The 24,679-nt window shown below is 42.5% G+C and overlaps 1 protein-coding gene and 1 long non-coding RNA gene across 2 annotated transcripts; both read right to left on the bottom strand.

Annotated features, from left to right (window-relative positions):
• Positions 1 to 266: 266 nt before the first annotated feature.
• Positions 267 to 6,971, bottom strand: LOC132885501 (serine protease 27-like). The gene is made up of 7 exons (XM_060920217.1): positions 6,875 to 6,971; positions 3,663 to 3,683; positions 3,360 to 3,531; positions 2,884 to 3,152; positions 2,379 to 2,524; positions 2,063 to 2,238; positions 267 to 1,948 (listed from the first exon to the last, which is right to left on the bottom strand). Exons 1-7 carry the CDS (start codon positions 6,921 to 6,923, stop codon positions 1,942 to 1,944), a joined length of 840 nt encoding a protein of 279 aa, XP_060776200.1. The 5' UTR covers positions 6,924 to 6,971; the 3' UTR covers positions 267 to 1,941.
• Positions 6,972 to 21,594: 14,623 nt separating this feature from the next.
• Positions 21,595 to 23,623, bottom strand: LOC132885505 (uncharacterized). The gene is made up of 3 exons (XR_009654600.1): positions 23,461 to 23,623; positions 22,559 to 22,720; positions 21,595 to 22,451 (listed from the first exon to the last, which is right to left on the bottom strand). It is a non-coding gene; the product is annotated as an uncharacterized LOC132885505 (long non-coding RNA).
• Positions 23,624 to 24,679: the final 1,056 nt, after the last annotated feature.

Here is a 24,679-nt window from a genome sequence, read left to right as displayed (position 1 = left end):
ACAGTGCATCCGCGAAGAAAACGAGACAGATATGGTCTAATGTAAACGTAGCCTTTGTGTGTCAGCCCTGTGATGACCTGGTGATGTCCAGGGTGAACCCCACCTCTCACCCATAGTCGGCTGGGGGAGACTCCAGCTTGCCCACGACCCTGTACAGGATAAGCACTTACAAATAACAGACAGATAATCTTTTTAGTGATCTTGTTTGTGGTCACTGGTTGAACAGGACATTCAGGTGTATCGTGTGTCATGTATGGGAGGCAAAGGCGGATGCAAATGCAGATATTTTATTACATGACATTCAAGCAAAATCATCAACAACATGAAAACAAGAATCATGAACATGGACTTTGGATATAAAACAAAGGTCATACAGGTCATAAGCAAAACTGTGGCATGTGCACACAACAAACATAACAATTACAACAGAAGCTTGACAGTGAGATACTTAGGGTGTATTCAGACCAGGATAGTTTGATAGTTCACTTGCTTTGGTCCGAACCAAATGTTTTTTTTTATTTTTTCATTTTGGTGCGGTTCGCTTTCACACCGTACATTTTAGTAAGCGGACCAAAATCTGTCAACAAAGCCACGCGCCCTGAGGTCGTTCAGCTATTGGTCAGAGACGACACGCGCACAAAGCGTTAAGTTCAAAAGTAGTCATGAAGGCTTTCCGTGCTGTTATTCTTTTTAATGTCACCAAAGCTATATGTTTTTTCCAGTTTTTACTGTTTTCACAATTGTGCGATTACTATGCTGTTGTACAAGTAATTTATCAATGACGGCGACAAAGGGCAAGGCGGCTGCGGAGAATAGCGCTGATGAGTGCACATCATGTTGTGACAGTTCTGGCTCTTCACGCAATAGATGAATTTCTTTTTTGCGTCGCTAGTACTGCCACTTTTTGAAAGAATGTCCCTGATTTTAATGTAGGTCTGACGGAGTTTCTTCACTTTTAGTCGATATTGTTCTGGGGAGCGCGTGAACCCCTTCTCCTTCATTTTCTCACTGAATACAGCAAACACGTCGGCATTTTTGTGTGTTCTCTCCAAAAGCTCAGATATGTGGACATCTGCCCATATATCCACAAGGGTACGGGTTTCTTCCTCGGCCCACGTTTGCCCCTACTCATTTTTTGTACTCGCCTACCACTGGTGACTGAACGACCCTTGACAACCGCAACAGTGTTTGTACTTTGCGGTGGAGTGTCAAGACTCTGTTTCCCATAATGCTCGACAAACGACGGAAGCTCCCGAGGTACAAAAAAGCAAAACTGTCAGATTAGGTCCGGTCTGTTTTCACACCTTCAAAAGATCCGCACCAGGGTTCCTTTGGTCTGGACCAGAGTTCGGTGGTTTGTATTCAGACCAACCCAAAAGGTCCGGACCAAGGGAAATTTGGGTCATTTGGTCCGGACCAAACAACGTAGGTGTGAATACGCCCTAAAACTAGAAGTTAAATAGTGGTGTTAAAGTATAACGAGATACAGGTGAGAGTAATTACTGACATGTGACATGCTGGTCAGTAGTAGTAGTTCAGTGCCCATTGGCACTACCATGACCGAATATAAGCCAGGGTACCATACATACTGTATCTGCATGCTTCACAGGAAATAACGGAAGGTTTAGTGCAGAGTCATGAGAGCAAACAACAGCTACAGTGTAGCCAAGCTAATGTCAGTACATCACGTACAATACTTCATGAAGCAATTTTTAAAAACCTAATCTTAAAATGATTATTACAACAGTCATCATAATTACAAAAAAAAACCTTGTGTATATATTTTTTTTAATTTATGAAACTGATTACTGTAAAAAATATATATAGATCTGTATTGTAAAATATATAGACATCTCATGAAAAATAATAAACACTGTTAATAAATTGAAATGCTTTCAATCCTCCTGATCCATCAGTACTGTCACCAGTCATCGCATTGTGTTAGTACCTGGCAAGATAAAAGATCACGTTATGAACAAGATTTACTGAAGAGTTGTTAAAGCCAGTCAATGACTCCTTGCCTGATTTTGTGATATATATTCATGAGCAAATAATGTCTTACTTGATAAAACCAGGTAGATTTTTGTTGATGACACTGGAGATCCACTTCTGGTACTGGGACACCTGAGTATACACACCAGGTAATCTGGAATTTCCACAACCCTTACCCCAGCTAGTGATACCAGCCTGAATCCAGACTGCACCACGCTTTGTCACCAAGGGTCCTCCAGAATCCCCCTTTCAAAAGAGAAATAACTTTTGCTGTTTTTGATTGTTAAGTACTATACACAATTCTATTATGTGTTCACACAAGAAGTTTGTGCCAGGTTGTATTATTTACATATTTGTTCATATTGTATCTGTGACTCTGTTTGTACCTGGCAGGTGTCCTGGCGTCCACTGAGATTACCAGCACACATCATATTTGGGGTAATGGATCCAAATCCATGTAGAAGATCACAAAGCAGTGAATAGATCGTGGACACCATTGCCTCCTGCAGCACACCAGGAGATGGCAGTGGCACTACACAAACCAACACAAACACATCTTAAGAAAGAAATAAAAATATACCTCACATGAACCGCTAGAATCCAACTATGTCACTATTTGCTCTGCTTTCTCCAAGCTGACACCTTGCTTTACACCTTGCTTTACGTTCATAGAGAGCAACTATTCACAACCCTGAAGATCTGTCCAGTGAGGAATTTGCCTAAGAAGTACACTATGGATGTCAACTCAAGTCAAGTTTTTTTTGTATAGCGCTTTAAACAATAGACATGTTAAAACGTGTTTTAACATGTCTATTGTTAAAAGTTTATTGTACATGTGTTTATTGTACATGGAGCTATGCATTTGCATTTGTGCCTGTGTATGTATTTTACCTCCAGATGCAATGCTTCCCCAGCCTGTGATCCAGCACTTGGTATCTTGTGGAAAATTGCTGCCTTCACCTGCCAGGCACACTGGTATGATGTAGTCCGTGAAGGTGACAGACGAGTTCAGAAGCAGAAGGGCAATGTCATTGTCTTGGGTTGCACTGTTGTAGTTGGGGTGAAGGATCACCTGTTTAACACCTCTTGCAATTTGATTGGGATTCAAGCCACTTAGAGTCTGTTTCCCCAAATACACAGTCAGGCCAGAAGTCTTGGTGCTGATGGGATAAAGAATGAAATAAAAACATTTAGTCAGTTATTTCAGTGAAACTTAAAAAAGTTATAAAATATGTTACGTAAATTATAAAATTGAAATGTGATGAAAATGTATATATGGAATTTACATATTTCAATAAAGCTACTTTGTGACAATATCCGTTTTTAAAAGTGTTATACAAATACATTTGAATGGAATTGAATTTAACCTGGAGAAACAGTGGGCTGCTGTCAGGACCCAGTCTTTGTTGATGAGGGATCCTCCACAGAAATGGCCACCAGTATAAGCAGGACTCTGTAAACTAACCTGCCATGGCCACGTCCCATCTGACGCACTCTGTCCACCCACAATACGGGTGTTAAAAGGTGCATGACCACAAACTGAGAGAAGAGAAACATCAGTTACAAACCCAATGTCATTAAATGCCATCAGGATCTGATGGAGCAGAACAGAGGAAAAGAAATGCCAACAGCAAACAGTGGGAGTGATCAAGATTAAGAGAAGAACCTACCATTGAGCTGGGAAAGGGAACCTGAAATGAGAGAAAGAACATGTGTCACAAAATACAATGCAGACTCTGTTGTTATAGAATCCATGGTTTGTATTCAGAGTTTAGTTTTGCACATATAGTGAGGATTTAAAACTGAACGTGTGCATATTGATAGTCAGAGCTCAGATGTAAATAAAGAATTAAGTCCTATTCAGAAGAGCTGTGCATGCAGGACCGAATTTGCCTAAAACAGTACTGTGTATCAATTAATGCTTGATTCTGACCTTGTACTTGAACTTTAGTATTTGTTCTTGTTCGACATCATCTTCAAGTGAGACTGCCTTTCGATTTCATAAAATCTGTAAAATTTAGTTCCCTCTGAAATGTGGTGATTGTGATATCTGTTTATTTCTGAAATATCTCACAAAATATCAGGCCACTCTGTGGCTGGGAAGTTATTTCATTTGAGGGGATTAAAGCAAATAATGTGCATGAAATCGCTTGCACTGCACAGTTAAGCAGACAGAGGAAGTCCGTGTGCGCATGCGCAGGTTTACCTTCTTCTTCTTTTGGGTTTTACAGCAGCTGGCATCCACAGTGTTGCATTATTGCCATCTACAGGTTTCCCTTTGAGCGTGCACTGACAGTTCCATCATTCTGTCGCTAAACAAACAGCTGATCACACCGAGGTGCTCGCTGAGCGCCGATATTTATTAGTTTGGTCCTGCGTTTCCTTTCCTTCGCAACATAACATATTTTCTTCTTGCTTTCCATGACTGTAGTCAGTCTTTCACATTTCATTCGCACACTCACGTCCTCCATTTCTCTCTCCTGTTTCAAATCTGTATCCCACAATGCTTTGCATGAACGGGGAAAGCCGACCACGTGATGCATGATGTAGTATCTTGAATTGGGTCATGGTGAAGCAGGAAAAAATAGCGGAGAATTTAGGGCCATGTGGCCCTAAATTCAATAATTGTTCTATTAAAAAAGCCAAATAAAATTGGAAGTCTGTGAATCAAATTCAGTAGCTTTCGGTCCATGAAACAAAAATAATTGGGTGTCGGGGAAAGTTCTTTTTATGATCTACACTTGAAAAATCTGTAAGGCAGTCTCCCTTTCAGTGAAGAGCAGCATTAAATCCAGTGCTGCTGTCTGAACTAATTGGATATTTAATTAATTAGTTGGTTAATTAATTAGTTAATTTGTTAATTGATTAAATCATTGAAAAGATTAACAAAAGGTATTTTTCCTGCATGGTTATCAAGGAGAAGACCCTTAATCAGATACACTGTAAATTTTTCATAGATAAATTGCAAATTGGCTTAATGCAAGCTGTGAAGCAGATGAAAGCTCAGTCATTTCTTTCCAAAAGCATTCATCAAATTGACCAAAATATTTGCATTAGTTTATTAATTCAGTTCAAAACAGCTAAATAAAAGTGATTAAATAGCTTAAAACACACACACACACACACACATGATTCATGACTTTTATTTCATATCTTATGGGTTCGTTAAGTTGGTGGCATGGTGGTGTAGTGGTTAGCACTGTCGCCTCACAGCAAGAAGGTCCGGGTTCGAGCCCCGTGGCCGGCGAGGGCCTTTCTGTGTGGAGTTTTCATGTTCTCCCCGTGTCCGCGTGGGTTTCCTCCGGGTGCTCCGGTTTCCCCCACAGTCCAAAGACATGCAGGTTAGGTTAACTGGTGATTCTAAGTTGACCGTAGGTGTGAATGTGAGTGTGAATGGTTGTCTATGTGTCAGCCCTGTGATGACCTGGCGACTTGTCCAGGGTGTACCCCGCCTTTCGCCCGTAGTCAGCTGGGATAGGCTCCAGCTTGCCTGCGACCCTGTAGAACAGGATAAAGCGGCTACAGATAATGAGATGAGATGAGTATGTACAGTAACAGGTAACAGGATGTGATTTGATCAAGTGCTATTGTATATAGTGCTGAATAATGAGTATGGTATCCATACTATTTGGTGAAATCAAATTTGCAGTGACTAATGTGATAATTAGAACTGGTTATGGAAAATTTGATGATACACTCCTCACACCCGTAATATCATGCAGCCTACAAACATGACCGCCAAAAACTCCAAATCTCATCAATCACATTCATGTTCACCTGATTACTGATCAGTCACCTGGACTCAATTACACACAAGATAAAGGCTCTCATTTCTAGTTATTAATTATGAGGTATACGCTCAGTGTTACATTACTGGTCACTATAAAGCCTTTCAACTTGTCATAGTCTACCTGGTTTATGATGTTCTTTATAGTTTTTTGGTTCCATGATTATAGTCTACTAGCAGGTTCCCTGGCGTTGCCCTGGTTTTGCAAAATTCTGGGTTGGCCCAGACTTCCATGTCAAATTTGGTGAAGATCCGTCGAGAAATGGTGACGTTAACCCAAGACAAACAAAAACCCAAACATCCACCACCCAGGGGCCCACCGGGGACCCCCTGAGGCCCCTGTATGGAATTTCTGAGTTCTGCCAAATTGTGACTATATCCTGTGCCTATGTGCCAAGTTTAATGAAGATCTGTTGAGGGTTTATGTTGATAAATGTAATGTGAAAGTCATTGAGGGAGGGAGTGGGTGGCTGTTGTGCCCCCCAGGGACCTCCCTGGGATGCATACTTGAATTTTCTTTATATATACAAAATTCCGGGTCATCCCTGGACCTTCTTGTCAAATTTGGTGAAAATCCGTCGAGAAATGACGACGTTAGCTCAAGACAAAAAAAAAAAAAAACCTTTGCCACTTAGTATATAGATGCCTAGTTCATGTTGTTTGCTGATCGCCTGACCATAGCCAGTTTACTGTTTATGATTTTGCCTGATAATTTGGATATGTTGTTGAGCTTTAATAATAGAGCTCTCTTACCCTACGCTTGCGTCTGTATCTGCCGCCATAGAACAACTCTGACAATTCATGCAACAGTGTTTTTCTCTTAAAGAGTTTTGCATTCAATTTGCCATCATAGTACATTAACAACACAAGCAAAAAAACAAAAACAACAACAAAAAATTGACATATTTGCCAAAAGAGGTGAACTTGTTGCCAGAAGGTTACTAGACAATCTTCATTACTGGCACGCTGTGGTGCCACCCACTGATGAACATGTTTGCCAGGATATATGTCATATATATTTGCCATGATACCATCATAGTAAAAATAAATATAAAATCATTTATCCACTAATACTGATAGTTGCAAATGTCTTACCTTTTACATGCATGACCAGGGCCACGACCACACACTGAAATCTCAGCATATTTGCATTCAGCTCTGTCTCTCTGTATGTAAGCGTGTAAGTGTGTCCTTGTGCTCTCTCAGCTCTTGCTTATATCTGCCCAGTGTTGCCACGCCTAACAATCTTATTGGTCTAGATTTTTATATCACTCATGAAATAACCTTACAACTACCACATCTCTTACATATCCAGTTAAATTACATTCCAGGTTGAAAAACCCAACCAGGAAATCTATTTTTTTTTATTGTACTTCTTCCGCCATTATAATACAACAAAATTCAAAATTAATAAAAGCAGCGAAATTGCAACAAACCTTAGCTTGTGGAAATATGCCAGGTTCTCTTTGATATATACATGTGTGGCTCATGTACGGTAAGGGAGCACCTCGTTCAAGAACTACTGGAAAACAACTGGGGCATTAACCAGGCTATATGTAATCAGTAGGTAAAGTTGTTCTGATTTGGCTGGCACCAAAGGCAGGAGATAATGCAATTCTTTTTTAGTACTATCCATGGTAATTGCTTAAGTCCCACATTCTTTTTCTCTAGAAATAAAATTCCAACTGACACTAGTGATTTGGATGTCTGAACGAACCCTTGCCTGAGGAAAACTATATATACTACTCCACAACATGCTTCTTTTTGACAGACAAGGGGTAAATCTGAGAATGCGAAGTGACAGCAGCAGATCAATTACACAATCCCAGGTTCTGAGCAGGGAGAGTTTGGTGATACCATCCTTAGTAAAGACCACCAGCAGATCATGGTACTTTGCCAGGCTCTCTGTGGAGGTGGGTCAACATTCAAACCCACTCCTCTACAAAACTTTGTGCAGCTTGGTGACCAGCTCATGATCTCCCTTCTTGACTTTTAGTGATGTTTCTACAACCATGGGAGAATTAGAATGACAGAATCTCCATGTGAATCAATGAGAGAGAGAGAGAGAGAGAGAAAGACTCAGGACAATTAGTTTCAGTATATACATGAAAAGATTGGGTTTAAACTTTCTGAGTCTCTTTGTGCTATTAATTCACATGGATATTCTGTCCTCCAAGTTATCTCATTTACATCCAAAGCAACATATAATGTGTAGAGAACACAACCAGGATTCAGGATCTCACTCCAGGGCACAACAGTGAGAGCTTGGTGGTGCTGGGATTTGAACTCATGACCACCTTATTTGTAACTAAAGGCCTTAAATTGCTGAGCAACACTTTCCAGTTGACAAAGCAAGTGTGAATCTACTACCATAGGAAAATACCAAGACTGGCTGGCAATATTTCGTGAGGGCTGTGCTAGCAAACTCCTCTAGCTCATACCCTGGTAGGTCATACCCTATTGACCTGATTTACCCATTGATTGTCTGGAGAAGTACATCCATGAGGCCCTTTGGATGGACTTCATACTGCCATCCATGTCACCACTGACAGCTAGACTATCCTTGGGGAGAAAAAGGACAGGAAATATAGCTATGTGTTATTCATCATGATTAGAACAAAGTTCTATGATTCCCTGGGTTTGGTGCCAGCCACACTGGAGCAACTGTGTAAAGCCTACGTTTTCATCTTCTCCTGAGGAGCATATACAATTTCATTCATTTCTGTGAGAGGGACAAGTGAAAGACCACCTTCACTGTCCACACCTGATGATGCCATATCGTCTGGCTAGTGCTCAACTTGCTGTATTATCCGGTCATTCATGAATGAGGCAATTTCTGATTTGTCCATAGCTAGACCTCAATGACATTCTGGTGTATTTCCAGAGTTTAGAGGAGATCATCAGTGACAGGAGTACCATTGACACCGTGTAATATAAGCTTTAACTACTGTGGTGATGTCCACTGAAATCCTGTAAATTTGAGTTTAACCATTCAGCATCATCCATCCATCCATCCATCCATCCATCCAATATCTAGTCAATTATCTTGTACAGGGTCACAGGCTATTCAACATTATCTTTAGTTAATCCATGAAATTACAGGGATTACTCCCTGAACGTTCACATGACTTCATTCCAGATGGGTTTTTCATTCATGTTATAATGTTGCTTCTTAGGTAACATTCCACAATATAGTAAAGCAATCAGTTACAATTTTATTTGTTTTAACATTTTAATTTTTATTATTAATTTATAACAATTACATTTTAATTATCACATTTAAACATTTATTTTCTAAAATGTAGCACTGGAATAGTCATACACTGTAGTAAATTTAACATAAGGTGTAGAAATTTTCTCCTTTTGTAGTTTAGGAAGCAACAATTTTAAAATCTTAACATCAAGTTCCTGCTTATATTATTCTGCTATGCAGATGGAATTTGTCATGATAATTGCATATACTGTAAAGTATGTCGACCATACATGCCGTAATTGTTCCAGTTATACGAAACTTGTTTCCTCAAAGATGAGGAAGACATTCCAGTGATGTTGTGGATCATTAAAAAAACACGTGTTTGTATTTCTCCTCCCCCAGTCTGCCTGGAACACTTACTTTGTATTTGACGAATTTAAAAACAGCCAAAAAATTAATTGTGTCACATGCAAATGTTTGGATCCCCTTCCCACTTTTGTACACTTTGTTGTTGTTGTTGTTGTTAAAGTTATAACTCATTCATTATGACTCATGAGGGAAGTTCACATGCTGTAATTATCTCAGTAATACAAAGCTGTAATTGTTCTCACTGTATGAGAAACCACAGAATTTCTCAACCTGATGTTCGTTACGTCATATCCTTAAGTAGTATTTATTTTGGTCTGTTCTGATCAATCAGTATTTTCACATTTGTTTGCATTAAAGAGTTTCTCCTTTTCACAGATTGTGTTCCTGCACCTTTTAAACACCCATACCACAGGTGTACAGAACACATCAGAGCATAGCTAGGGCCGTGGGGTGGCACACTGGTGTAGTGGTTAGCACTGTCACCTTACAGCAAGAAAGTTATGGGTTTTAGCCCAGTGGCCGACAGGGGCCTTTCTGTGTGGAGTTTGCATGTTCTCCCCGTGTCTGTGCGGGTTTCCTCCAGGTGCTCCGGTTTTCCCCACAGTCCAAAGACATGTGGTTAGGTTAACACGGGGCCACCTTGGCCTGTAGTGCCCTTCAACAAGGCACCTAACCCCCAACTGCACCCTGGGTACTGTAGCATAGCTGCCCACTGCTCTGGCTATGTGTGTGTGCTCATTGCTCACTGGTGTGTGCATGTGTGTGTTCACTGCTTTAGATGGGTTAAATGCAGAGGAGGAATTTCACTGTACTCAAGTGTATGTGTGATAAATAAAGTTGTCCTCTTGTTCTTCTTCTTTACAAAGCCCTCCAAAATATAGCAGCCATTTCTTTGAACAGCTTTAATTGTTTCTTTCTTCAAGTGTAATTGTAATTAACAAATTCAGTTATTTATTTAAACAGGAACAGTACACAATAAAATATTATCCTTGCATAAAACAAGGAGAGATGCATTGTACCAGGTTTTAGCAAATATTGCTATTTTCCACCCCAGTTCTTGAACAGGTCATGCAATTGGATATCCAAACACTTGGATATTATTTTGTAACCTTTTTTCCTGTCATGTGCATGCCCATACTTTTATCTATTTCTTTAAAATGCTCTTTGGTCTTCATTTTCATGGCATTCTTTCAGATTCACAGTCTGACCAATGGTAGTTGAATTAAGGTCTTTTATCCAGAAAAGGTAAAATGATTAATGATGGACAGGTGGAGGCCAAATGTGTCCTCATTAGGCCAATATCTTTCATCCTGGCGCAGACTTAAAGGGGGGGGGGCACACCTGAGATATGCCAGCCGTTTTTTTATTTAATTAATAAGGTTTTTAAAAAAATAACAAAATAAATTGTTATGTGGGATTTGAGCTGAAGAGTTTATGGTATAAATTTATATTTAATAGTAGGTCCTAGGTTAGGGGTTTTTTTTTGCTTGTTACACAAATGCAGTGAAAAGCAAGCTGGGCGAGTCCTGCTGGATTTTAACAGGGTATGGGAATTTCATGCATCTATATCATAACATACTGTATTCCCGGACTGCACTGTAGACTACATGTAAAGGGTGTGTACCATTCTTTTATCTTTATGGTATTGTTAACATGCATGTTTACAAGCCAGAATGATCAGATTTGCAGCAGGCATACACACACACACATGTTGGCTGTCTGGCTATTGCTCGTATTTATTAATAGGGTATCCCTGTACTCACTATACCCTGTGTATGTGCATGATACATGTGCTTGTGGCAGTGGGGGCGTGGTCAAGCGTTGGTCTGTGACCAGAGGGCGGAGTCAGGGAAGGTAAGTGGTGGAATCACTACACCTGATGTGAATTAACCTGTGTTTGTGTGTCTTCCCAGCAGCCGCGCCCTATTTAAGGAAGAGAGCGAGAGCAGAGCGGGCTCTCTCCCCGACTAGAACACATGTGTGTGTGGCATGTGTGTGTATCTGAGTAAATGTGTAGAAACTGAAAAGATGAAAATAAAAGAGTTATTGAGAACTCAGTACTGGCCTGCCGTGCTTCTGTGCTCCACCCACCTAAAGCACTTGCAACAGTGGTGCTGAAACCCGGGACAAAGCGCAGGAGAGAACAGCCCCATGGAGTCCTCCCCCTTCAAGGACCTGGTCCATGCCCTCACCACGGCCCAACAGAGCCAGCACCAGGTGCTGGTTGCCCTCCAGGAAGAACAGGAGTGAAGGTTCGAGGCCCTGGTGCTGGCGCAGCAGGAAGATCACCGGGCGTTCCGGCACCTACTTGCGTCGGCGGGGTCCACCACCTCCACCACCGCGGGCCCTTCCCACCTCACCCTGACAAAGATGGGTCCACACGAAGACCCCGAGGCCTTCCTCACTCTCTTTGAGCAGACAGCAGAGGCGTGGGGTTGGCCGGTGGAACAGCGTGCAGCACGCCTCCTCCCCCTGCTCACAGGCGAGGCGCAACTGGCCGTGCTACAGCTCCCCGCCGACATTCGGCTGGTCTACGAGGACCTCCGCAGGGCTGTCCTCCAGCGCGTGGGTCGCACTCCGCAGCAGCAGCAGCAGCACTTCCGTGCGCTACGCCTGGAGGAGGTCAGCCGGCCGTTCGCGTTTGGCCAGCAACTCCGGGACGCCTGCCGCCGGTGGTTGAGGGCCGACAGCCGCGACACCGAGGAGATCATCGATCTGGTGGCGCTCGAGCAGTTCGTCGCTCGACTTCCAGAGGGAACCGTGGAGTGGGTCCAGTGCCATTGCCCAGCATCAGTGGATCAGGCCATTGAGCTGGCGGAGGACCATATGGCAGCCGTTCCAATGGCAGGACAGCGTGTCTCCCCTTCTCCCCTCCCCTCTCCCTCTCCTTCTGTTCCTCTCCCTCACCTCATTCTCCCACCACGGAGGCAGGGGCCGGCTCCACCCCAGCCGGCCCGCCGCACCCGCGGTGTCCTACTGTTTCCTACTTCTGTGTCTGTGTCTTCCCCCCTTCGGGTGAGTGATATCTGGAACACCGGTGCAGAGAGAGAGCCCGGGCCGGTGTGCTGGCGCTGCGGGGAGCCGGGGCACCTCCAGCATCAGTGTTCAGCGATGGAGGTGGGCGCGGTGGTTCGGATCCCCGACGCGCCAGGAGCCGCCCTCGATCAGGCCGGAGCATATCGCATACCGGTGAGTATCCAAGGGGATACGTATCAGGCGTTGGTGGATTCTGGTTGCAATCAGACCTCAATTCACCAAAGCCTGGTGCAAGACGAGGCATTGGGGGGAGTACAATTGGTGAAGGTGTTGTGTGTGCATGGGGATGTTCACAGCTACCCTTTAGTGTCAGTCCACATTTACTTCAGAGGGGAAAAATTTATAATGAAGGCAGCAGTTAATCCTCGCCTCACCCACTCTATAATTTTGGGGACTGATTGGCTGGGATTCGGGGAGTTAATGAGTCATTTAGTAAAGAGTGGGTCCTGCCGTAGTTTAACAGGGGAGGTCCCGGTGTCGCTTTGGTGGGAGCAGCTGTCACAGAGCCATCTACGTCAGCTCCGCGTCAGAGTGAGGAGCCGCCGGCTACTCCTCTCTCTCTTGGGGAATCCCTCATGGATTTCTCGTTAGAGCAGTCGCAAGACAAGACTCTGTGGCATGCATTTGACCAAGTGAGAGTAATCGATGGTCAAACGCTCCAGCCAAACACCACCCCGTCCTTCCCCTACTTCGCAATTATGAAGGATAGATTATACCGAGTGACGCAGGACACTCAGACGAAAGAGCGAGTCACGCAGCTTTTGATTCCGAAAAGCCGCCAGGAATTGGTATTCCAGGCAGCTCACTTTAATCCCATGGCTGGACACTTAGGGCAGGATAAAACACTAGCCCGAATAATGGCCCGGTTCTATTGGCCAGGGATTCGCGGTGATGTCCGTAGGTGGTGTATGGCATGCCGCGAATGCCAGTTAGTAAATCCAGCGGCCATTCCAAAAGCGCCTTTGCGCCTTCTCCCATTAATTGAGACCCTGTTCGAAAGAATTGGAATGGATCTCGTCGGGCCATTAGATCGGTCAACATGAGGGTACCGCTTTATATTAGTTCTGGTGGACTATGCAACGCGATACCCCAGAAGCAGTGCCTCTTCGCAATATTTTAGCATGCAGTATTGCGGAGGCACTCTTCCACGTTATCTCCCGAGTTGGAATCCCTAAAGAGATTCTGACTGACCAAGGCACCGCGTTTATGTCACGTACACTAAAGGAACTGTATGGGTTGTTGGGTATTAAGCCGATCCGCACCAGCGTTTATCACCCACAAATGGACGGTTTAGTTGAATGGTTCAATTGCACCCTCAAAAATATAATTTAAAAAATTCATAAGTGAGGACGCACGTAATTGCGATAAGTGGCACGAACCCTTGTTGTTTTCAGTGCGAGAGGTCCCCAAGCCTCCACGGGGTTCTCCCTGTTTGAATTGTTATATGGGCGTAAGCCTCGCGGCATCCTAGATGTGCTGCGGGAAAATTGGGAGGAGGGACCTTCACCAAGTAAAAATGAAATCCAATACGTTATTGACCTGCGCACAAAACTCCACACACTCACACACCTAACCCAGGAGAATTTGCGGCAGGCCCAAGAATGACAAACCCACCTGTACGACAAGGGTACGCGCTTCAGGGAGTTCGCACCGGGAGATAAAGTACTTGTACTGTTGCCCACATCGAGCTCCAAATTAGTCGCCAAGTGGCAAGGACCCTTTGAGGTCACACGGAGAGTCGGGGACGTTGACTATGAGGTGAGGCAAATGGATAGGGGTGGGGCGTTACAGATTTACCACCTCAATCTGCTCAAACTCTGGAATGAGGAGGTCCCCGTGACATTGGTGTCAGTGGTTCCGGAGAAGGCGGAGCTGGGGCCAGAGGTTCAAAAGGGAACATTGGCATCACATACCTCTCCGGTCCCCTGTGGAGACCACCTCTCCCCGACCCAACTTGTGGAGGTTGCCCAGTTGCAGACCGAGTTTTCGGACATGTTCTCTCCCCTGCCCGGCCGCATCCACCTCATAGAACACCACATTGAGACGCCCCCGGGGGTGGTAGTGCGCAGCCGCCCTTACAGACTGCCCGAACACAAGAAAAAAGTGGTTCGGGAAGAACTCGAGGCCATGCTCGAAATGGGCATCGTCGAGGAGTCCCACAGTGACTGGAGCAGCCCGGTGGTCTTGGTTCCCAAGGCCGACGGGTCGATCCGGTTCTGTGTAGACTATAGGAAGGTCAACGCGGTGTCTAAATTCGACGCGTACCCAATGCCTCGTATTGATCAGTTGCTCGATCAACTAGGCACGGCTCGCTTTTACTCGACACTGGATTTAACAAAGGGTTATTGGAAGATCCCCTTGACTCCATTATTCTGAGAAAAAACGGCCTTTTCCACACTGTTCGGCTTACACCAGTTTGTCACACTTCCTTTTGGGCTGTTTGGGGTGCCCATTACGTTTCAGCGGCTGATGGATAGGGTCCTTCGCCCCCACGCCACCTATGCGGCCGCCTATCTCGACGATATCATTATCTATAGTAATGACTGGCCGAGGCACCTCCAACATCTGAGGGCCGTCCTTAGGTCGCTGAGGTGGGCGGGTCTCACAGCCAACCCGAAGAAGTGTGCGATTGGGCAGGTGGAAGTACGGTATCTGGGCTTCCACTTGGGCAATGGGCAGGTGCATCCCCAAATTAACAAGACAGCGGCAATTGCGGCCTGCCCCAGGCCCAAGACCAAAAAGGGGGTGAGACAGTTCCTGGGGCTGGCTGGCTATTATCGTTGGTTTATACCTAATTATTCAGACGTCACCAGCCCACTGACTGATCTCACTTAAAAGGGGGCACCAGATCCGGTCCAGTGGACGGAGCAATGCCAGTGGGCTTTTTCTGAGGTAAAGGCTGCCTCAGTTCCCCTGGGTATGTTCACTGTCTTACATGTACATTGAATATCCTGAGCAGGAGCTCAGATTGCAGTTGCTAAAACATTAATAATTTATTGATGGAAGGTGTTTTGTGGTCAGTGCACTACACTGTTATATAACAATGCAACTTTCATCAATATTACCATCTATCAGTTGTAATTATGTTCTGTGCATATACCTGCAACTCTGACAATATCATTTTCAGTGACTAATAAAATGGTTTTGAAAGTCCCTACATTTAAAACATGGTTTTAATACAGTAATTTTCTTTTAGAGATTTCATTTACAACATGTCTCTGACAGCTCAAAATGCATCTCTGGGCATTTAAAAAGTTCAGAGCTTCCGGGGGCCCTGGTGGCCCCAGACCCCTAGCCTTACTGGGTTGATGCCCCCTTCCCATTTTCCTTGATCCACCCCTGTTTCATCTGACTGAACTTGTAACTTCCACAGCACAGAGGCTGAATACTCATGCAAACAGCGTTTTTAGTTGGTAATTTTCATCACAGGTGTTTGTAAACATCTCATCTCATCTCATTATCTCTAGCCGCTTTATCCTTCTACAGGGTCGCAGGCAAGCTGGAGCCTATCCCAGCTGACTACGGGCGAAAGGCGGGGTACACCCTGGACAAGTCGCCAGGTCATCACAGGGCTGACACATAGACACAGACAACCATTCACACTCACATTCACACCTACGCTCAATTTAGAGTCACCAGTTAACCTAACCTGCATGTCTTTGGACTGTGGGGGAAACCGGAGCACCCGGAGGAAACCCACGCGGACACGGGGAGAACATGCAAACTCCACACAGAAAGGCCCTCGCCGGCCCCGGGGCTTGAACCCAGGACCTTCTTGCTGTGAGGCGACAGCGCTAACCACTACACCACCGTGCTGCTGTTTGTAACCATAAAACCAAAAAAAAAAAATCACTTTTGATGAATTAAGTTTGAGGGTCAGTCTGTTAAAATAAAACATAGCAAAAAATGTCATTTATAATCCAGATAAATATGATTACTTTTCAGGGGGTTGAATACTTTTGCATGGTATTGTGTCTGAGGAACGTATTTTTAGCAGTTGTACAGCATTAACTAACCATGTAACCTATGCTATGGTAACAGTAGCTGGCTAGCCAAATTAGCCAAACACTGCTGGAACTTTAATAGCTTGCTAGAGAGTACATGTAAATTCATACATGTTTCATCTACATAGTTTGCTATCTCACAGATAGGATTCATACATATTATCCTGAACAAATCCAACAGGCTGTTGCCGCACTGAGATATAGTACACTACATGGCCAAAAGTATGTGGACACCTGAGTATTGGACATCCCGTTTGAAAACCATGGACACGATTATTGAGCTCCTCTTTGCTGCTATAACGGCCTCTGCTCTACTGTGAAGGCTTTCCACTAGAGTTTTAAGCTGGTTAGCATTGTTAGATGTGATTAGATGGCAATGGGGGTTTGTGGCTATTCAACCACAAGAGCACAAGAGGTTGGGCACTGATATCCGGACTGAAGGTCTGGTACAAAGTTGGTGTTCAGTGGGGTAAGGATAAACACAAACCTCACTTTGCGCACAGGTTGAAACTGAACTGTGCCTCTTAGTTCCAGTGAAAGTTAAATATTTCTAACAGTTTTTTAATACTGGAATTGATTGGCTGGAAGGTGTTGACACATTTTCTATATCAGCTGCTCTGACAGTAGTGCAGCGACAAATCACAGGTTCATTCATCAGGACTTGTAAGGTGGACACTCTACAAATTTTTAAAAATGTGTGTAATTTTTCACATGGTGACGTTTTCTGTAAAGAGACATTTATGGAAGGAGTCTCCAGCAGCAGCACTTTGTAACAGTCAGAGGTAAAGCTGTAACTTTATGTTTTCAGGACAGGAATGGATAATGAAGAAGGACACATTCTTTAATAATTAAAAATTTGCAATTATTGGCAAATTGTTGTGGTATAAGAAGAAACGGCACTCAGTATTTTACTCAACCGGAAACATACAATTTTATTACTTCCATATTGTGCATATTGCTTTGTATTACACAAAATAGTGAAGAGGCCTCAGTAGAATGGGTTGAGTATTTGAGAGTAATTTATTCCTGTAATTTAAAAATGTCATATATATACACACACAATCAAGATGGCGCCTGTGTAAGGCATTGCCACTGCTTCAGCTGGTTGGTGTAGTTTCATACTACTAGACATTGTCGGTTGTAATGTAATTTTTACTCTTTTCTGCAATAACTTTGTTTCTGCTGCTTGTTTTTACGATCGAGGCACACTGCTAAACATAAAAGATACAATGGAAAGATACTGTGACAGCTGGGACAGGTACGCAAAAACTTTCCCTCCTCTGTTTGTGTGTTTCTCACCTGAGCGCTTGCCATTTTATACAACTCGTGGGGCTCTCAAACACAAGCAGTGAAAATGGGGAACCAGGGCCAGCGTCCTTGTGAAGTTGAGATGGTACCGGAGGCTAGTTTCATGGTTGTGGGGAGATTCAAGGCATCTTTGGTTAGTTCCTCTCCTGTCATCTGACGGGCACACGCCCCTGCCTGCTACAGCCTGGGCCCCTTGGTCTGACAGTGGAATGCTTGGCTCGTGTGTGCGACCCATCCTCCTTCCTGGCGGTGGCAATGTCCTGTCATCTATGGTGGTTTCAACTGGCTTGGGAGTCACCGCCCAGTGCAGCACATGTGGGGATGTGTCCAGGTGTGTGGTTCAAGTGCCGCTACAGTCAGCTGAGAGACCTTCACCCATCCAGATCGCCCTGCTCAACGCCCGCTCTATTGGGAACAAGTCGTTCATTCTGAACGGTCTTTTTACGAAGGAATCTTTGGACTTTATATTTCTGACTGAGACATGGCAGTAACAAATGGAGTTTATTCGTCTGAAGGAAATCTGCCCATCTGGTTGCTCCGTCACTGGATCTCCACGTCTTTTTGGACGTGGTGGAGGGCTGGCTGCTGTATTTCAGGACAGGTTTACATGCAGGCCGATGAACTCGGACTCCTTTTCTTCATTTGAGTTAAAAATGATAAAGGTTGGTCACCCAAAATCTTTTTATTGTATTTTGATTTATCGACCTCCTGGTCTTGCAGGAGTCTTTTTAACTGACTTTATAGATTTTTTAGCATCTATTATCAAAATGGAGAATGTTTTAATATTAGGAGATTTCAATCTTCATATCGGCGATGTGTCCTGTAATATGGCTGCAGAACTCATCACTATTACAGAGTCTTTTAACTTTAAGCAACATGTCTCCGGCCCCACACATATAAAGGGTCATACATTGGATCTGGTTTTTTCCTTGGGTTTAAACATAGATGGCATACTTGTGGAGGATGTTCATGTGAGTGACCACAGTTGTATTTATTTTAATCTCTCATTTTACCTGGATCATTTGCCTCCCAAACCACTAAGACAAAGGCGAATCATAAACCAGGCTGCTGCTGAAAGGTTCTCACTCTTGTTTGATGCCAACGTGGCTCATAGTGATATTGATGTTTTTGTTTTATCTTTTAACAACCAATGCACATCTATTTTAGATACAGTGGCACCTTTCAAACAAAACATTGTCCACCGCTCAACTTATTGTCCCTGGATGAATGAAAGGGTCTGTGATTTAAGGAGGTCTTGTCGGAAGTTGGAACACTTATGGAAAACTTCCAAACTAGAGGTTAATAGGCTTCATCTGAAAGAATCAATGTCTTCTTTAAATGACAGGTTGAAAAATGCCAGAACTGAATACTTTGCTAATCTTATAGCATCAAAAAAGAAAAATCCAAAAATTTTGTTTGACACAATCAGGAATATCGTCTCTACTGATATTCCTTATGCACCAGTGTGCACAAAGTCTGAGTGCAATGAGTTTTTACATTTTTTTTGTAAGTAAAGTTGCTGTCATCAGGTCAGGTATTCCTCCATCACTTCCTCAAGATTACAGTATGTTTGCAATTTGCTTCCATCTGTTACTTGGTCCTCCTTTGCTTCTGTTACCTTACAGGACATCACAGCTTTACTTGGTCATATGAAACTGACTTCAAGTTCTCTTGATGTCCTCCCTACTCCCTTTTTTAATAGTGTTTTTAAATCTATCGGGCCCTGCATTGTAGAAATGATAAATCTCTCTTTTCATGCTGGCTCAATTCCCAGCTTCTTTAAAAAAGCTGTTGTTGAGCCACTACTAAAGAAACCTAAGTTGGATCCATCTCTTCCAAATAGCTACAGACCAATATCCAAATAATTTTTTATCTCAAAGATTTTGGAGAAAATAGTGCCTGAGCAACACAACAACTTTTTGGAGAAAACCAATATGATGGATACTTTCCAGTCTGGTTTTCGCAAATTGCACTCCACAGGAACTACTTTACTTAAAGTCTCTAGTGACATTTTGATGGCAGCAGATTCTGGAGAGTATACTGTTCTGGTTTTACTGGATCTCTCCTCTGCCTCTGATACTGTCGATCACAGTATCATGATAAACAGGCTTCAGGAATTGTTTGGGATTACTGCTGTTGGTCTAAAATGGTTCACATCCTACCTGTCTGAGAGATCTTTTACTGTTTATGTAAATGGGGTAATGTCTGATTCAGCTGACCTGCTCTGTGGGGTACCTCAGGGATCTGGGATCATTTTTTTTTCTTTTTTTTTCGTTTCCGTTTCCGGTTGAGAGTACGTTGTGCGCGTTCTGGCTGCCGCTTCTCACCGGAGCTCTTATTTTATTTCTTTTTCCATTTTTTTTTCTTTCCTGTGTGTTTGTGTAGTTTGGTGTTTGTTTGAGTGTTTTGTCCACCGGTTGTGGTGTAGCTCCGGACCCAGTTTGGGGCGTCGGTTCCCTCCAGGCCTTGGTTCGCTGTGGGTGATGCCTGCGCTCCCAGCTATGGACTGCAGTGAGCCTGTTGCTCAATTTACATCGTGGTTGTCCAGCGCTCTGCGCTTTAACGCTTGGCATGATGTTCCGAGCGATGTTGCTCGGTGGCATCGTGGCGGCTGTGCAGGCGGTTTGGGACACACCAGTGCTCTGCGTGGCGGAGCTTCTCTGCTCGCTGTGTGGATCCATGGCGTGGTGTTCGAGTGATGTTGCTGACGGCGTCACGGCGGCGGTGCTGGAGATGTGGGACGTGTTTTTGTGCGCCTTTTGGTGGGACTGTGGCTGCTACACCACGGGAATTACATCCTGACCCCTACTTGGTGGACTTTTTACTTTTAATTTTTTATTATATTTTTATTTATTTAATTTTTTCTTTCCTTGTCTATAATTGTAAAGCGTCCTTGCGTTTTTTGAAAGGCGCTATATAAATTTAACTTATTATTATTATTATTATTATTATTATTATTATTATTATTATTATCTGTTCTTGGTCCAATTCTCTTTTTGCTGCATATGTTTCCTCTTGGCCAAGTTATTAGACGTTACGATAATATTTCTTATCTCTATGCCGATGACATTCAGATATATTGTTCTTTTAAAGCTTCTGAATTCTATAAATTGTCTTGTTTACAAAATTGCCTGACAGATATCAAGCAATGGTTAAATGACAACTGTCTTCAGTTAAACAATGAGAAAACTGAAACTTTGATAATAGCTCCAGACAAGGTGCTCCCAGACGTCAGAAAACACGTTAGCTTTCTAGGCTCTTCTGATAAATCAAATGCTAGAAATTTGGGTGTCTTATTTGATAGTTCAATGTCATTTGAGCTTCATTCCAAACAACTAGTTGGGAACTGTTTTTATCACCAAAGGAATATTTCAAAACTCAGACTGCTGGTGTCAAAAGCTGAACTTGAGATGATTATCCACGCTTTTATCTCTTCTTGTTTAGATTACTGTAAAGTCTTTTAACTCGTTTAAATAAATCAGCTTTGGACCGTCTTCAGACCGTGAAAAATACTGCAGCAACACTTTTAACTGGCACCAATAGAGGATCTCACATTCTTCTAGTCTTGGCTTCTCTTCATTGGTTGCCAGTAAATTTTAGAATTCATTTTAAGATTTTAGTCTTTACTTTTAGGGCCTTACATGGTCAAGCTCCACAATATATTGCTGACCTGATGAAACCCCATTCTTCTTCTCGTGCTCTGAGGTCGACAGGTCAGATGTTGTTGGTTGCCCCACGTACTCGGCTCAAAACTCGTGGGGATCGGACGTTTCAGGCAGTGGCACCAAGACTGTGGAACTCTCTCCCACTTTCCTTACGCTGTACTGACTCCTTTGACTCTTTTAAAAAGCAGCTGAAGACAGTTTTATACAGAAAAGCTTTTAATTAATTAAATTGATGTTTTATAGTGTCTTGTGTTTTATTTTATTGTGTTTTATCTGTGAATCACCGTGTTTTATTGTGTTTTATCTGTGAAACACTTTGTGATTTTTATCTGTGAAAAGTGCTATATAAATAAAATTAACTTACGGTAGGCTACTTACTTACTTTACACATGAGGGTAAGTCAAAAAGTTCTAAGTCAAATGAAAAAAAAAAACTTTATTTATGAAAATAACAAAGATATTTTTCTACATATCCTCCATTTAAGTCTAAACACTTCCTTAAGTGATGTTTCCATTGGAGAATTCCTTCTTTGTATTCCTTTTTTGAATTCTTTTGAATTCCTTTTGAAATTATAACATCTGTCTTTGAACTTTTTGACTGACCCCCGTGTGTGTGTATAATATATAAGTAAATATTATTCTGTCATGACATAAAAGCTTACAAGTCATTTGTCATCTTACAAGTTTTATACAAGCCTTTCATAAATTATCCAGTATTGCTTTATGAAAGATTTATGCCATGCTTATTCATCAATGTACATGACTATATATTTGTGTTTGCATGTATATATTAGCAGATTAGCGATAAAATTAGCGCATGTTTAAAGTCATTCAAATTCTGTCAGGCTGCTTTGTGACAATGTCTATTGTTAAAAGCACTATAAAAATAAACTTGACTTGATATATGGTTTAGTAAAAGTGCTGTCCTTAGTAGCCAGACACATGATTGATGACTTCAGATGTCAAAGGGCGTTGTCACTGTCAGTGATGACACTGTTGTAGTTCTTTGACAGACCAGGTGTGTAACAGCTCTGGCAACCTGATGGGGATTAGAACCCTCAAGAGTCTCCTTCCCCACATGCACTGTTGATGGTAGTCCTGGGGGTGTTGGAGGGAGAAAGGAAGATGGTCAGTCATTTGTTCAACATTATATTTCAGAGCAGCATCAGTACAGTACTATATACAGAACGGTGCACACTATTTACCTTTTAAAAAAGTGTGCTGTAGACATCATTTGTTGTTGAGGGTTCCTCCACAGAAATGTCCACCATAAATAGGGCTTTGGAAGATAACCTGCCATGGTCAGGGCCTTCCTGTGGCATTATGTCCACCCACTATATGGGCATTTAAAGGTGCACAACCACATACTTGGAAAAGAGTGATACAGTGATTACTTCTTCAGTTAAATCACAGATGCAATTTTAACTTTTCTGTTTTAGCAACTGCAGAGTTGGGAGAATCATGAAGGGGTCGATTACAAGCACTGGGAGAGGTTAAGCTTAAACTTAAGATTAAGAGATGCTTAACGCTGAGCTATGAATGTGAACTTGTGAATGTGAATGACGAATGACCTGAGTGATATGGTGGATTTATTTAATAAGGTGTAGATAGTTTCTATTTTTAAAATTGGGTATTTTAAAATGAGAAAGGCAGAGAAATTAGTTTAATTAGACCAATGCAATCATAGCATGCGATATAGCTATCTTGTTCAAAAATAACCACCATGTCACTGCAGGCAGCATAATAAAGCACTGTGAGATTTATAAACTCAAAATGAAAAGTGCATTAATATTACTTATCATTTCCTTGTTTAAGTTAACATCATCTAATCAGTACATATAAGCTAATCTAGAGTAGCTTACACAGCAGTATGATGATACTTAAAATACAATAGTTTTTTATGCTTGAAAAGTCACTATTATTAAAATATTTAATGATGAGAATGCGCGATGATCAGTGTCAGTATAGTTGTTGGCAAAATACATACTTTATTTGTACATTACTGAATCACTACTATTTTTTGAGCAATCAAAATGTAACAGTTGTTAAATAAAAGTAGCATAACTGTCATTAATAACTGGAAAATTATCGATATAGATAACTTTACCTTTTAAATATAGGGTCAGATCCATGACCATACACTGAAATCTCAATGTATTTGCTTTCAGCTCTCCGTCTTTGTCTGTTCAAGTCAACCTGTGTTATTGTCCTCTCTCAAACATCCAGCCTGTCTATGACTCACAGTGCTACGAATTGGACCTGCTACATCACTGCTGGCCTGACATTTCTCGTCAAACAACATACTACAGCATTTCCTGTTATAATCACTTAGCACATAATTGTCTTCATAACATAAATTCCAGGTGCTTCACAAAAGAAAACAAGCCAGTCAGGAAATTTTGGTAGAGTTAAAAATAGAACCTGGATTTGTGAAAAAATGTTTCAATGAATGCTATAGCGGTGCCCTTTTTGCTAGGTAAATAAAAATTGGTATTACTGAAACTGACTTCAATGTTATTAAACTAGCAAAATATATTCATAATACTTTACATTAAGGTTTCCTTAACCTTTATTATTTGGTACATATGACATGAACATTTATTTGCAATAACAACACATCAGTTACATTAGCAAAACTTACACTTAAAATGTGAACATACTCTAGTTTCCATGATGTCACTGCACTCTGTGTACCCTGACCGTGGCATGTATATTTTTTGCGTATTGTGTACTGTTTATATTGTTGATAGAGTATACATTTATCTCATCTCATCTCATTATCTCTAGCCGCTTTATCCTTCTACAGGGTCGCAGGCAAGCTGGAGCCTATCCCAGCTGACTACGGGCGTAAGGCGGGGTACACCCTGGACAAGTCGCCAGGTCACCACAGGGCTGACACATAGACACAGACAACCATTCACACTCACATTCACACCTAAGGTCAATTTAGAGTCACCAGTTAACCTAACCTGCATGTCTTTGGACTGTGGGGGAAACCGGAGCACCCGGAGGAAACCCACGCGGACACGGGGAGAACATGCAAACTCCACACAGAAAGGCCCTCGCCGGACCCAGGGCTCGAACCCAGGACCTTCTTGCTGTGAGGCGACAGCGCTAACCACTACACCACCGTGCCGCCCGGCGTATACATTTATTCTGTATATTATAGTCATTTATGCCTATGTTCTTGTTCCAGTAGCCCACATCTCATCAGGTTGCCCTGGATCTTCAACACCTGACACAGACCTTGTTAAACTGGGCGACGTCCGAGCTGGTTTGACTCTTCTTTTTCTGTCTCTCATTGATGAGGTAGGCAGGTAGAATTA

The sequence above is a fragment of the Neoarius graeffei genome, chromosome 4, assembly GCF_027579695.1.
Source record: "Neoarius graeffei isolate fNeoGra1 chromosome 4, fNeoGra1.pri, whole genome shotgun sequence".
NCBI classification, from domain to species: domain Eukaryota; kingdom Metazoa; phylum Chordata; class Actinopteri; order Siluriformes; family Ariidae; genus Neoarius; species Neoarius graeffei.
The sequence above is the reverse complement of the archived record's forward strand: the minus strand, read 5'-3'. Positions and strand labels throughout refer to the sequence as shown.